Here is a 16,305-nt window from a genome sequence, read left to right as displayed (position 1 = left end):
GCATCCCTCGGGGATCAAATAGGCTCAGTAGGAGCTCAAACATATATGTTGTCGTGGCCTCGGCTCAACAATTCAACGCTCGTCGTTCTTCAAATCGATCCAGGGTAGGATCGTTCAGAAGTCCTTTGGTCATGATCTGCCCTGATCTCACCTTCCAACTTCGGCCAGGAAGTACGTGTTCATGAGTCCGAGACCATTTTCACCTAGAACATTTATATTTAAATAAATTATATTATACATATTTTATATATATATATATATATATTAAAAATCTTAAAATCTAAACTCAAACTCAACTTGTTGGTTCAAAATCTAACTTTGCTCGAAAAATCGAGCTCCATGCTGACTAAGCAGAGCTGAGTTGACTAGTCAGGCTCAAGGACTAAGCCAAGCCAAGTTCGAGCTGAGTAGCCTGCTTGTGGAGCCGAGCCAAGCTGGGCCAAGCTTGACTCGTTTCGGCTCGTGTACGGCTCTAAATCTAGGAGGGACTGGGTTCAGTCACCGAGTCTTAAAACCACGGTTAGTCAGTGAAGCATCAATCCTTCGTCAGTCGGACCCACATGTAGTTTCCTCGTTCTTTCTAAAATTCATCTTTAAATAGTAATTTGTTGTGAAGAAAACTTCCATTGAAGATACTCATGGATAGATCAGTTCATCTTCTCATTCTTCTGCTTTGTTTTGTATGCACTGAAACTATCCAGTTCTGTTCTTGCAGGGGAGATTCGATAGCATTTTTCAAAGAAAATGAGAGGCAAGCCCTTCTAAAGTTCAAAGAAGGTCTCACAGATCCCACCAACTTGCTATCTTCATGGGTGGGTCATGATTGTAGCAAATGGAGAGGAATAATCTGCAACAACAGAACGGGGCACGTCGTCAAGCTCGACCTCCGAAACCGACGTCCATTCAACATCGATGATTACAAGAGGTGGTCTTTGGGCGGTGAGATACTTCCTTCTTTGCTCGAGTTGAGACATTTGAACTACCTAGACTTGAGCATGAACAATTTCAGAGGGATCAGCATCCCAGACTGGATAGGTTCATTTAAGAAACTGAAATATCTTAACCTGTCAAGGTCGGGTTTTGGTAGAACAATCCCTCATCATCTTGGTAATTTGTCAAGCTTGCATTTTCTTGATCTCAATAACGACCTTGGTGTGTATTCACAATATCTTCTTCTTCCTGAATTGGATGCTAACAATCTTCAATGGCTCTCGCTTCTTTCTTCCCTGCGATTCCTTGACATGGGACGAGTGAACCTTCGTATGGCAACTGATTGGCTACAAGTAACCAATACACTTCCTTTGTTGGAAGAGTTACGGTTAGCCCGTTGCCAACTTCCCAACGTTCCTGTTTCCCTTCCACATGTTAATTTTACTCGTCTTTCCTTTCTCGATCTTTCTTCAAACTCCATCGGCTCAAAGATGCCTGCTTGGTTGTTTAATTTGAGCAGTCTTCTTTTTCTTGATCTTGGAGGAAACAGTATTCATGCTCCCATCCCTAATGCTCTTGGAAATCTTTGTACTCTGCACACCTTGGATTTGTCCTGGAACTTTCTCGATGGAGAAATAACTCAGCTTGCCAAAAGTTTCAGTTGTTTAATTTGAGCAGTCTTCTTTTTCTTGATCTTGGAGGAAACAGTATTCATGCTCCCATCCCTAATGCTCTTGGAAATCTTTGTACTCTGCACACCTTGGATTTGTCCTGGAACTTTCTCGATGGAGAAATAACTCAGCTTGCCAAAAGTTTCAGTGGATGCATTATTTTCAGTTTAGAGAAGCTTAATTTGGGAGGGAATAAGCTTAGCGGGCATTTTCCTAATTGGTTAGAGCAGCTCAAAATTCTAAAATCTCTTGATCTTTCTAGAAACTTGCTTCAGGGTCCTCTTCCACGATTTCTTGAAAGATCTCTGTCCTTGAGAGAATTGCGTCTCAGTAAAAACAAGTTTAATGGAAGTCTTCCAGAAAATATTGGACAGCTTTCAGAGCTAGTCAACCTTGATGTGTCTTCTAACTCTCTTCAGGGTGTTGTAACAGAAGCCCACTTTGCTAATCTACCTAGATTAGAGGAATTACGCATTTCATCCAACTCGTTGATTTTGAATGTCAGCTCTGATTGGGTTCCTCCATTCCGACTCAAAATTATCAGAATGGGTTCTTGCAGAGTAGGGCCCCTGTTTCCTGCATGGCTTCAGACGCAAATTGATTTCCATGTACTAGACTTCTCCAATGGAGGGATTTCTGATAGAATGCCAACTTGGTTTTGGAATCTATCCTCTGAAATCACCTATTTAGATCTTTCCCATAATGTGATTTTCGGAAACATACTCAATTCATTCAACTACGGTGGCCTTTCAAGTGTGACCCTCTTCGATCTCTCTAACAATTCATTTTCTGGGCATATTTTCCCCAGCATTGGTGATATGATGCCTAGTTTGAATTACCTGTCTCTTTCTGGGAATCAAATTGAAGGTGGCATTCCTCTCTCTGTGTGTAAAATGAAATATTTGTCAGTTCTCGATGTCTCAGGAAATCGTTTATCATCACAAATCCCTGGATGTTGGCATGATTCAATGATTATATTCGTAATTAATTTGTCAAACAACAATCTATCTGGGGATATTCCTAGTTCAATGGGTTCTTTATTTTTTCTCGACTCATTGCAGTTGAGAAACAATAGCCTTTCCGGAGAACTTCCTTCATCTTTGAAGAATTGCAAGAACTTGGTTTTACTTGATCTTGGTTTAAATCAGCTCATCGGAAACATACCTGTTTGGATTGGAGAAAGCCTAACTTCTTTGAGATTTCTTGTGCTTCGGTCGAACATGTTTTATGGAAATATTCCTCCACAGCTCTCACTTCTGACTTCCCTTCAGTTCTTGGATCTCGCACAGAATAATCTATCAGGAACCATTCCCAGTAGTTTCAGCAACCTGAGTACCATGGCTTTTTTACCGGGAGAGTTCGGGCCCATTTTGCATGACCTTTCTGGCACTATTGCGAAGATAACAAAGAAAAACAGAACTTCAGTTGTGGTACCTATGATCTATTTGGACAGCTATCGAGAGAATATGTTGATTGGAGGAGAGGAATTAAATTTTGGTGGAGTTCTTACAGCGGTAATCGGCTTGGATCTTTCAAACAACAATCTATCTGGTGAGATTCCTGAGGAACTTACGGGTCTTTTTGGATTGTTCATCTTGAATTTATCGGGAAATCATTTTATGGGAATGATACCAAGGAATATCAGCAGATTACAAGACTTAGAATCTTTGGATCTATCAAGAAATCAGCTTTCCGGTGTGATTCCTCAAGGCATGGCTAATTTATATTTCCTATCTTTATTCAATCTGTCGTACAACAACTTGTCAGGGAGGATTCCAACCGGAAACCAATTGCAAATCTTCGACTCATCAACATATATAGGCAACTATGATCTCTGTGGCCCTCCAATTACAACCGAGTGCACCAATGATCGACAGAGTCAATATCCAAAGGTTAGTAGTAGAGAAGAAGATGAAGAGAGTGCCGATGTTCCTGAAATGCTATGGTTTTATGTTAGCATTGCACCGGGATTTGTTGTTGGGTTTTGGGGATTCTGTGGCATTTTAATATTCAAGAAGCCTTGGAGGATTGCCTATTATCGGTTCTTTGATGACGTGACAGAAAGGTTCTTAGCTACAGTGGAAATAAAGATAGCAAGATTGCAAAGAAAGATATCCAGACAAAAACTAGGAGGCCAAGGGTAAGCAAGATTTGTGAGCATGTTTGATGTATAACGGATGAGTGTTTTTGATTATTTTAGTTTAATTCACGGATATATATGTTGTACCTGTCATAGGACTTTAATTTATGGATATGTTGTACTTGTAATAGGACTCTTTTGATGCATTACTTTCAAGTGTATTAAATTAGTAATACTATTATTCCATCTAATAATATAGTGCAACGTCCAGCAATAGACATTTTTCCGTTCACCCCACCATGACATTTCCGTCTCCTGTGCATAGAAATCCAATATCACCCAAACACCAAATAATGAATTCTTTGATTGAATTAAACTTCTTGGGAAGTATTAATAGACAGAATTCCACAAAAGCTGTAGAATGGTTGGATGGAATAGCGCCACAGTGTTATGATTATATTGCATCACACTTACCTTGTATTCCATCGCACTTATGTAGCAGTGTCACCCAACTATGAAAGATGGACATTGCAGGACCCTCAGTTACTTTAGGGGTCATTCGGCAACATGGATTTGGGGGATTTGATGCAATTTCAAATCCCATGATATGTTTAGCACCATAAAGTAAATGGGGGCTTCAAATCCAAGCGATTTCAAATCCCCTCACACCCTGATTGGTACCTTGGAATTCGTGATAAATGGGAGTATTTCAAATCCAAATAATAGTTTTTTATTTTTTGGCACCCTTGTATTTGGAGATGAATAGAATATGAGGTATTTCAAATTTACCTTTTTGGTGCGATCTGAAATCCCTGTAAAATGATGAGATTCCAATGTTATACGAAGGAAAAGCTTCTTTTTTTCTATTTTATTTTAATTTTAAACTTTGATTTAAGGGCATTAGAGTCGCACATGTAACATTGATTTTAAGGGTAGGAGAGTCGCACATGTAACAAAAGTATCTCTAGGATATTAATCCATTGAGCACATGGCATGTTGATGATACCCTAAACAATTCAATTATTAACTATAACACTAAAATCACATCAAAATAATGATCAGAACCATCCAAACGTTGGACATCTAAATGGATAGTTAAAAAATGTATGTGAGTTGTGTGCTTGTCATCCTTGCATTTGTGGCTCATCTCAGGCTCATAATTTTCTCTTTTTTTAGTCAAAGTACATATTTTAATAGGCTTATTACAATCATTCTATTAAATATCACACACACACACACACACACACACACACATATGTACAAGCTCCCAAATAGAAGATTTGGATTCCAATGTATTTCAACCAAAGACAAATGATGATTCAGAATCACCTTGATTTCAATGTAATTGTGATTTGTATTCCAATGCATTCCAAATCCCAGCTCCCAAATGGGCCCTCAAAGTGTGTGTGTGTGTGGGGGGGGGGGGGGGGGGGTGGGCGCGTTTAAAATACAAGGTGAAAGGTAGGATTACATCCAAAATCCTTTGAAGAGTCACATGTATAACCTGTGTGTTACTATGCTGCTAATCTATTGGGTACATGGCCCATTGATGATATCCCAAAATAATCAGATCATCAACTGCACCACTAAAATTACTTTAATAGGATGATTTGTGTCGTCCAAACGTTATCCATGTAAATCAACGATTAAAAATCATTGGTTAGTACTCGGATGTGATCCTATGCTTATGGCCCATCCGAGACTTGGAATTTCATCGTTTTTAGCCCAAGTATATATTTCAACAGGCTTATTACAACCATTATGTCTAACATTACATACATTGTAAATTTAAACCCTTGTAAATATACTATGCATAGCTGACGCAAGGAGGGACATGATGAGGTTGATCATCATCTTCCTCAGGGATAACTATGCTGAATCCACAGAGCTCTCTGGACTCCTCACAGAGTTTTCATGAATCCAGGAGGGATAAAAATATAATGAAATTCTAATAAATTCATAATAAATCGATCGACGATAAATAAAAAATACAAAAATTACAACCCTTACAATCCTTTAAATAATGAGCTTACACTCAAACACCCTAAAAACATGACTTACTATAAATAGTAAGCTTACTATTTATAGACGGTCTCCATTCTTACCAAACTTCATCGTTTTCAGTCAAAAATAGTAAGTGTCCAATTTGGCCTAACCAAATTATTCTCCTAATTTTTCCAAGCCAATTTCATGTTGGACACGACTTCTACAACTCAAAGGATCAAAAATTATACTTGAACTAAAACTCACTATTTATAGTAAAAAATGAAATTAAACGGGACTTTTGACCATCGATCTGATGGAATCTCATAAATCTGGCATGGGTAACTCAACATAGCGAGGTTGGTTGGCTAAAGTAGCTTCTCCTACTCCAAAATCATATATGATATGTCAAAAAACTCATCCTGATTTGCGAGATATGACTATTTTAAGGTTTCGATGGTCTGAATCATTTTTGCCTTCGATCTTACCTTCTTTGGTCTATCTTCGTTATAAAAGTGTATACGACCTGCTCTACATCAGTCCCCTTTACTTTAAAAGAACTCAATCTCAAGTTCTTGTCTAGCTTCGATTCATAATACATGGTCAGGTCTGCAACGTTGAAAGTACGCAAGGTCTCCATGTCATCCGGAAGTTCAACAATGTAAGTGTTGTCATTGATCTTTTGGAAGATTGGTACTAGTCCAATCTTCTTGTTCTTCAACTTGTTGTAGGTCCCAATTGAAAATCTCTCCTTGCGTAGATGCACCGCCCACCTCGAACACCTTTTATTACCGATGCTTGTCAACCTACTCCTTGTACTTATCATTTGAAGCTTACAAATTGGCTTGCACATTCGCATGAATGCCCACATACCCGGGAGCTTGGGCAAAGGGACCAAGTCAAGTTTGTGGCAGGGCACTCGATCATACACAATCTGGAATAGGGACTTCCCTATTGAGCGGTTCACCATATTATTGAATGCAAACTCCACTTAACACAAGGTAAAATCTCACTGCTTCAGTTTTTCACCTAAAATACACTAGAAGATGTTTCCCAACATGCAATCACAACTTCGGTCTGCCCATCAGCCTGTGGATGGTAGGCACTTGTAACACCCCAAACTTTTAAATACTCGAGTATTCAAAGTTTTCGAGTGTTATCATGAACTTTAATTTAGTACATATATGTGTATGTCACCAATTTATCCTATCCTAACCTTACATCTATTCTCTAACCTGAATATGACCCTTGGAAATAATTTTCATCCATAGATCAAGTCATCCAACCATTAATTTTTAAGACAATATTATCATATGTCCAAGATTCTCACTTGTTCATCATAACCAACCGTTCAATCAACTATTCACAAGATGGTAAAGATATATAACCGTCCACTTTGAGTTTGGACCACCTGATCATAGTAAACTACTTGATCTTTACATTTTCTTATATATGTATCGAATTGAGATGTTGATCCGTTCATCTTATTCACCACCTATGAATATACTTAACCCATCATCAGAACTTCAATCTGAGGAACTTACCATGTGAATGAGTCACTTAAATCTAACGGTATACATGTTCTACCACTTGATCATTCCAAAAAACTCACTTGTGTTCATCCGTTTATGAAACTGATCATACATTCACCTGCATACATGGTCAAAGTACTAACCATGAAGTTTTATTATTTTTAACATGCCATCTGATCATCCATTATGTAGTTTGATATCTGTACCTTCCATTAATTAATTTGGAGAATAGCTTTTTATTTATAGTGATTTAGATATAAGTTTTTTTGTAAGATTTTCTTACAAACGTGCCTATAACCATGCAGAACCATTAAATTTCTCAAAACTCTCAAATTAACAATAATTACGAAAATATCATTAACTTGGACCCTTAAATTATATATCACATGTTTCTCATGATTCGTTTGATGTAAAATTTTATACCATGTTTATGTATCATAAATTAACTATATATGTTGAATTTCAACACTTAGATCGTTGTAAAAATAGTCCAATTGACAAATTAGCCCCTTAACCGTTGATTTAATTTGTATCCTTTGAGTGAAGAAAGTTCGTGGATAATTGTAATAAGATATTTCCCTTTGTATGAACACTTGATTTTTTATCATATAGACTAACTGTGAAATATGAGAACCTCACCTTGTTAGTCCTTTCCTTAAGCGCGAAGTTAGCTCGTTTGGGCCTACCAACTCTTTCTAAATCTAGACTTTCCAAATCACTCACTTTATATCATTAATCATAACTCAAATTTGGACCATGCTTTGACCTCATGTGACTAATAAATTATATAAAATTTAGATCCTGATCTATGATCCTACAGCATAGAAGGATGACTACCTTGACTCTAATTCATTCCTTTTCATGCAAAAGATGAAATTTCAGATTTAGTCTTTTTCCACCATTGATCAACCAACAAAATTTTTTAATCATTTGTCTATCTTAACTACACATTTTATCCAAAATTAGGCCTTGATCATTAGGCATGGACTGGTAATTGAGATTAAAATTGTTTGGGCACCCGCCAGGAGAATTTTCAAGGTAGGCCAATCTAAATTTTGGATCACTTAGAAAATCATATACCTTGTCTCTATTCGAAGGCCCTGACATAATAAGTAAATTATATTTATAGAAATATTGCCAGAAAAGGTCAAATGAGGAAAACTCAATCTAAGTGGGATGTGAAACACACCCCCTCTCACACGCACACTCCTTTATAAAAGGGGTGTGCGTCCCTTCTCCACTTACAAACCTACAATATCTGAGAGATAGAGAGAGAGAAAAGCCTAAATGCCCATCATCCTCTTCCTTCTCCACATGCGTGGTGTCTCTCTCTTACCCAAGAGATGTCGTGATTCATGTAAAAACTTTCCTACATCAAGATCTACTTAGGGTTTAGATCTAAGGTTAAGTTGAGGGATTCTTTTAATCTTACACTAACTTGAGTTGATATGATTTATCTTATTTTTGCATACTTACATATTACTGTGATTTTTCATGCAATTGATTAATGGACCTTTATGAATTATTTATATTTGTGAGAATTATGGTTAATGTATGATTTTAATTATGCGTGATTATTACGAATTCATTGGGGTTATGGATATAAGCCTGACCCTTTTGTCAATTTTAAGAGCGACCCATGTTTCCACTCTATATTGAGTTGACTTTTACTCCTATTCCCTTATTTTTAATGAGTTGGCCTATTTTCTACTATTCTCTTTTATTTAGATAGCTTATTCCTACTTTTCTCCTTGATTAGGTTAGTCTTGTGTTACCTCCCTTTATTTCTTGGGCATGTCATGGAATTTCAAAACTTTAATAGTTTGATTTATTTTCTCTATTCATGCAAGTGATGTGTTAGAGGTCTCACATATAATGATTCATATATTTTATCATGGACGTAATGTTTTCTGAGTAGTGACCCTCTTGGTCGACGTGTAATTTCATGGATTTTGGGTAGAGGTGTACAAATCGAAATAAGTAATCCGCAATGCGTGTTACATTACTTCCGGAATTGGATGTCGCAAATAGTCACTCCATGAACAAATCGTGACACGTAATTTATCTAATCCGTGTGTTGTGCCATCTTGAGGTATTCACGTAAATCCACAGTAGCATCAGACACGCTGACGAACCTTCATACTATGGGATGTGGGTAGAGCTAGGCATCGGACCGAGTCGGATCGGATTGGGCCCAACTCGACTCGGTTCGAATTTTATATGGTCCAACTCGAACTTGGACCGATCCGGGACCGAGTCTGGGTCATCTGACCCGCGCTGATTCAAATCTCTACTGACCTGAATCGAACCGAGTCCCACTCGATCAAGAAAACCGAGTCAGATCGGATGGTGCAAGGTTCGGATTCTACTAAGATTTTCTTTCTTCAAGTCGGGATTGTCGAGAGTTGGGATGGGTGTGGCGAGAATCAAGTTGGGGTTTTCGAGCATTGGGATGGATGATGTAGAGAAGTTGCGTTGGAAGAGGTATAGAGACCGGAGGCGGGAGCGGATGATGAAAGCCATGGTTTCTCAGACGTAAAGAAAGAGGTTTTAGGCTCCGCAGTCCCTTGCCTCGAGTGATTAGCCGATGTTTCATAAGAGAAGATTTGCAAAGCACAAACGCGTGTACAGCCCTTCACGTCCTTGCGCAATCACACATGCCAATATGACACATGTAGTAGAGCCCATATTTTCGTGAACTACACTGTTTAGATCTTCATGCTTAAATTAGGCCATTTCACTCTCTAGGTGGGCCATATTATAAAAACAAATGGATGGCTACAAATGGATGGCTAAAAAAAGATGTGTTTCCATCCGTTTGTTTTCTAGCACCTGATTTAAACAATGCCTTCGCCTGATGGAAGGCCACGATCTTACATAATTATAACATGCTGTTACGTTTGCGTATGCATGAGCAAACACGCATGTGGGCTTAGCACACCTCAACGATTTAAAGTTATATTTCATATATATTTCTTTTGGTATTTAAATATTGGGCCTACTCCATTGCTTTAAGAGTAATATAAGTCAGTCGTTGATCAGTGGCCTACAAACTCATAAATGTATGTATATGTGTTGCCATCTTAGTACTCCCTGTCAAAATGACAGCTGAGGCAAATGACAATGCAGGTGTGACCAGCCTTTTCTCTGCAAGTTCCAGCCGTCAATAGCCGTATCGGTCAGTCTTTGGGAAATGGATTGGCTACTCTCCCTGACACTAGCTCGTGGCTGGTGGTTCGATGCTATGTGGGCCCCACCATAATGTATGTGTTTCATCCATTTTTAAAGATCATTGTAGGCTTGATCAAAAAAATGAGAAGTATATAAATCTCAGGTGGATCACACCACATGAAAACAATAGTAATTGGATATCCACCATTAAAATCCACCTAAGGTCCATTGTACTGTTTATTTGACATCCCATCTGTTGATTAGGTCATACAGGCACAGGTGAACCCAAAATGTTTTTAATGGTAGACGCTCATTCAACACTGTTTCTTGTAATGTGGTCCAACTGAGATTGGGATATACCTCATTTTTTGTCTCATATAGTAAAATGATCAGTAAAAATTGATGGACGGCATGGATGAAACAAATACATCATGATAGCCCCATAGAGCACCTACCATGGAGAGTAGCCAATCCGTTTCCCAGTTTGTGTGGATCTTCTCTCTCTTGCAGGTTGGAATCCCTGACGTCATCATCATCACAGATCATCACCTTAGCCTCAGTCTTGTAGTCCGCGCGCTACTGAATGAACTCGTTGTCCATTCGTTGGGACATGTACGGATGATGATCAGAGCCATTTAATATGTACGTCCTTTGCACTGGGAAAGATTTTGGTCATGCCAGAGCTAGAGGGAGTTCTGTCATTCCTTAGTTGGACAGATTAGATCGTAGGATGATGAACGGTTCAAATTCAAGTCTATTTCATGTCTCAGTACATCTAATGTGGACCGCCAGTCGACTACCCACGGGAAGCGGCTTCCGTGGTGAAGATCCCTCCATCTTTCCAAACGAATACTTCCATCTCTCTCTCTCTCTCTCTCTCTCTCTCTCTCTCTCTACACTAAAATTCATTTCATATAACAAAAACCCAAGAATGTTATCAATGGAGCGGTTCTGACCGCAACAGCCTCCGTAGTACCCCATTCTCGGCTCCTAAAGCAGGTTTTGATTTTGGGATCCTAAAAGGAGGATTTCCATAACAATATGACCATTTCCAATACAAGCATACCCAAGATCATAACAAGTAAATTTGAGAATAAAAAAAGGCACATATCACAAAATCCACTATGAATTTGAACTTTTACAAGTTTACATAAGGTCCAAAAAGACATACATAAGATAATAGAAGAAAGAAAAGAAAGATGCAATATTGGGTCCTAAAGCTCAGCTCTAATCCAAACTCTGCCACTGCAACACCTGCCGAAGATCTCCTGCACGCATCAATCGTGCATAAGCTTATAGAAGCTTAGAGAGTGGTGTAAGTGTGTGATAATAGTGCACAGAAGAATAATAGGAGATACAGGAAGGAGACATACTCAATGAGAATATCATTAGCCTTACCAAGGCTTATCATGAATATGATACAATGAGTACTGGACGCCATACCAAAGCAATGCATAAAGGGGCTTACATAACCAATACTAATGCGATGCAAGTAATGCTAGTGCTCATAACCAAACCGTATGTCAAGTATATTTCCAATCATAAGGAAATCACCGGGGTCCATTACACTGCTGGATGACTGCTGACCTGCACAGCCAAACGAGCGTAAGAGACCTCACTAACCGCCATGTCAATGATATGACTGACGGTAGCGGACCCATTCACGAGCGGTCGACTCGGCCTAGCAATGCCCTCTTACATCAAGGCTAGTAAGGCCACACCCCTATCCAACCGACTACACGACGGTGGGAGTCACGGCCTAATGGTATAAGGCCCTTGTGCACTCATATATTTCACCGGTCACGGCGTTGGAGCAGAATCCTTGGTACCATGGAAGTTTTGGGAATTTCACCCATGGGCATCCTATGCACCCGATGCTCAAGTAACATTTCCGGTGTCCAACATGGCCATCCACGATGTATCGTGGAGGCTACAACCCGATGAAGCAAGGGTGATAATGCTCATATTATGCAATACGGATGCATGAATCACACAATCAACTATGGATCAATTCCAAGCATCCAACATGCTCAAGAGGAAATATTACGTCCCTCGGAGCACAGCATGCAATGCCCAATGGCACAATCATAACCACACACAATGTCATCAAGCATACAATGATGCACATGGGCCATGAAGATGGGTCTAGGCGCATTATGCGGTGATATACAAAGTAAATTACATTCCTCCTATCCAAGAAGGAACCAAGACTAGGTACTTAGACAATATCCATAAGGAATCCCACCTCTAGTGGGGGCCCATTTACCTGGGGTAGCCCATAAGACTAAGCATACAACTACGGGTCTAAGTAATATAGAAATGAGCCTAGCAACTGTCTAAGATAAGTATCCAATCACTTTTAAATACAATCAGACCTAGAGGGGTCCATAATGGGGACATTTAACCACCATTCCCCAAAAAGGCATATCTACCATGAACTATATGGATAAAAGGCCCAAGGCCTACATTTAAGATAAAAATAAAAGTAATCACATACATATATTCCTCATAATAGGCCATAAAAAGATATAATACCACTTTTAACAACATGGCTCTAAGAGGGGAATTAAGGCCCAAGGCCCAATTCCCAATGGCCATAGAATCCATGCATTAAGTTGGACTTGGTGGGCAGCCCGCGTACACAATATACGGCCCAAAAATAGGTTTAAGTTTGGATGAAATGGGCCCCACTACATCAGCCCAATAATTAGCAATTTAAGTAGGCAACCGAGGGCCCAATACTATCCTTACCTCAGCCCACAAGTCCATCAAAATGGTGGAAGTCGGCCCAATGTATGGTTGGGCCAAGCTGAGATGTCCCTGCCCAATCTGGGCTCACTGGATGTCCCAAAATTCTGATCTTAAGATGGTGGTCCTCATAAGATCACTAAAAGTGACCCAAAAGAATACACTGATTAAGCCCAAGGATTATAAGAAAGCATAAGCATGTAACACGTACACAAGTTCTCAATATGGTGAGCCCCACAGCCAAATGAAGTTGTAACCATAAAATTGTACATCAAAGGCCCTTTGATAAACTTTTGGCCCATTTGACTTCCTGGACCTGCTAAGGTCCAGAAATTAGTTGAGTATGTGGAAATAATCTCATAAAGGCCAACTATACTCACTGGGGACCCCACCGGATGGAGAGTACGTATATATCATGAAAAGATCAAGTGGGCCCACTACTGGATTGTGAGTCAAGCAGCAACCCAAGGCCGAGAGTGCTTCCACACTCGGGCGATCCAAGGCTTGGACGGCCTGGACCAAACATGCATTAAGGTAGGTTCCACATACATGCACATTGAGCCTTAAATAAATAGCCTAAGGTCTATGGTGGGCCTTTAACCACCCATAGAGAAACCTATGAGCTTACCTTAGGATCACCCAGGAGGACATCCAACCTCAACTGGATTCCAAGAGGTAGCTCACCACTACCCATATAATGAAAGATCTAAAGCCTAAGCAATGTGTGGACTAGTAGGCCATACACCAAGCCCAACTCATAAGCCATATAGTGGGCCCTCAAGTAAGGTTTGGGCCCAACCACAAAGGTCATAATTCCACATATTGTGGTGGGCTTCATGGGCAGCCCAGTAATTCATTTACATGGGCAAGTTTCACATTTAACACAAGTGAGTTGGGCCTCACTTTTGGCCTAAGTACGGGCAGTTTAATGGGCAGCCAAGGGCCCGACTTCTTGTGTATCATTGCCCCTAAGCCCATCACAATAGATAGGAGAGTATAGGCTCAAGATCAATGGGCCTATCCAAAAGAACTAAGTCCACAAGAGCCTACTTGCTAACACAAACATGCATATACTATATCACATAATGGGCCCTAAAGAAATGGCCCAAAACAAAAGTCATCCAATTCATACATTATGGTGGGCTTGAGTGCAGCCCAAAAACCCAAGAATACACATAGGCAAGGCCTATACTGACAGTGTGGGCCTTGCCACATCAGCCCAAAGACTTAGCAAGGCCCTCCACACTATACATTTATGTGGGCCCCGCAAGTCAGCCCATAATTAAGCATTTCATGAGGGCATCACGGCTAATAAATACACACGGTCAGCCTGTAGACGGCCCGTTGGGCCCGTGAAACAATAAGGTCTGGCCCTGCACGATCTTGGGCTCAAGAAATAGGTTTCCAGCCCATTGGGCCTATAAACTACCAAAAATCTGGTTAAGGCTAACCCCCAACATCACCACAAAGGTGGGCCTTAAGAGGAACTAATTATGCCCAAAAATGTCTAAGAAAATAAGGCAAGGAGTGTGTGCAATACTCCCTTAAATCTGGTGGGCCACAACAGCTCCAAAATAATCAACTATGGAGCAAATTTGGGCCCCTTACTGGAATTCCAGCCCACCCACTTCCTGGGCCTGCTGGAATCCAGAAATTTATGTAATTCAGATGGGTTACTAGCCCATGGTGACCCACACATATCACAGTGGGTCCCACCGGATGAGAGGGGAATGCACAACACACATTAGAAGTGGGCCATGCCGCTGGAATACAGGCCCAGCAACAGCCCAAGGTAGGGGCGTCCCGTGGTGGGTAGTCCTACGGGCCTGAGTATTTGGCCCAAAACTAACCCAAATTTGCAGGCCGCACCACGATCAGTATAGGGGCCCGATGGCCATGAAAATTTGCAAGATGGTCTTTCCATAGGTGGGACATAACTCCACAATATTTTATGATTTTTAGACAGTCAGAAGTATTTTAGTTAATTTAAATAAGACAGACTATCTAGAAAATCTGGTTAATCTGGAAGTCCGAACGTGGTGGGCTAGTCTGGCCCTTTCCACGGTATGCACAGGGCTCCATTGGCCCCCAAAATTTGTAGGTGGGTTCCAAAATGGGTGAACCACTTCTCTATAAATTTTTATAATTTTACAATACTCAAAAGTATTTAAATTAATTTAAAGAATATAATTTATCCAGGGTGAAATATTGCTGGAATATAACTGTCCTGAATTTGGGCTATCCAATGGGTGGGTTCTGGGCCTCCAAAATTCCTGAAATTTGGACCCAAGGTCCCTCATTAAGCCTACAAGAAGGTGGGGTTCAGAAATATGGCCCACCTTCTTAGAAATTATTTTTTTAAAATATTATTTTTATGGGACTATGCTGCTAGACTGCACAACAGAAATTTCTGGCAGTCCAGTATGTTGGTCCACCCTTTTGGATGCCTAAATAGGATTCCTTGGCCCTGAAATTGTGTGGATAGGTCCTACCATGGGTGGGACACCTCCCTACAAAAATTTAAGATTTTTGGAATAGTAAAAATATTTTTACTCCTACAATTTATGGACAGCAAGGTCCAGATTTTTATTTTCCTGCTGCAGCAATGTTGCTGTCCCTGACTTTAACACCCCATTTGAGTGGGCCCAGGTCTGTGTAAATTTGGAAAAATGCAAGGCCAACCTTCATATACAAGTATACAGCAAGGGGGTCCACAAAGGTGGCCCACAATTTCAAAATCAGGCTGATATTTATGATTTTCCAGCAAACAGTATGGCTGGACAGTCCAAAAAAATCTGGACCGTACACCCTCCTTGGCCCACCCTTTTGGGTGATCAAATAGGGACATTTGAAGGTGAGGTTTAGCATACTTTTAGGTGGGGTCCACACCTCAAAGAGAAGTCTAAGAAATTAGGAAAAAGGAGACCACAAACAAGGCCTACAACACATATATTACAGCATAAAAAAAATTCCAGCAATCTGAATAGCAACATGTTGCTGTCTAGATCAGCCCAAAAAAATTAATAAATGGGAAATAAATCATAAATTTCACAAAGTGGGGTCCACCCTGATGTATCACACAACTCCCAAGCCCAGCCCCTCCCCAAGAAAATCTATAAAATCAGGCCCAAAGGCTTTCCAAATCAAGCAGCAAAACTAGGCAGCACAGTTGGGCCTGGGTGTCCAACAA

At 40.1% G+C, this 16,305-nt stretch overlaps 2 protein-coding genes across 2 annotated transcripts; both read left to right on the top strand.

Moving 5' to 3' along the window:
- The first annotated feature begins 542 nt into the window (after positions 1–542).
- LOC131230544 (receptor-like protein EIX2) lies at positions 543–1,604 on the top strand. Its single transcript, XM_058226451.1, has one exon. It carries the CDS (start codon positions 639–641, stop codon positions 1,602–1,604), a length of 966 nt encoding a protein of 321 aa, XP_058082434.1. The 5' UTR covers positions 543–638.
- Positions 1,605–1,643: 39 nt separating this feature from the next.
- Positions 1,644–3,745, top strand: LOC131230543 (receptor-like protein EIX2). The gene is made up of 2 exons (XM_058226450.1): positions 1,644–1,676; positions 1,877–3,745. Exons 1-2 carry the CDS (start codon positions 1,644–1,646, stop codon positions 3,743–3,745), a joined length of 1,902 nt encoding a protein of 633 aa, XP_058082433.1.
- Positions 3,746–16,305: the final 12,560 nt, after the last annotated feature.

Source organism: Magnolia sinica, chromosome 17, assembly GCF_029962835.1.
Source record: "Magnolia sinica isolate HGM2019 chromosome 17, MsV1, whole genome shotgun sequence".
NCBI lineage: Eukaryota > Viridiplantae > Streptophyta > Magnoliopsida > Magnoliales > Magnoliaceae > Magnolia > Magnolia sinica.
The sequence above is the reverse complement of the archived record's forward strand: the minus strand, read 5'-3'. Positions and strand labels throughout refer to the sequence as shown.

Excerpts from the sequence above, each read along its gene's own strand:
- LOC131230543 (XM_058226450.1), top strand. The coding sequence starts at position 1,644 with ATGCTCCCATCCCTAATGCTCTTGGAAATCTTT. Across the intron at positions 1,677-1,876 it reads TAATGCTCTTGGAAATCTTT|GGTCCTCTTCCACGATTTCT; the intron begins GTACTCTGCACA and ends AACTTGCTTCAG.
- LOC131230544 (XM_058226451.1), top strand. The coding sequence starts at position 639 with ATGGATAGATCAGTTCATCTTCTCATTCTTCTGCTTTGTTTTGTATGC.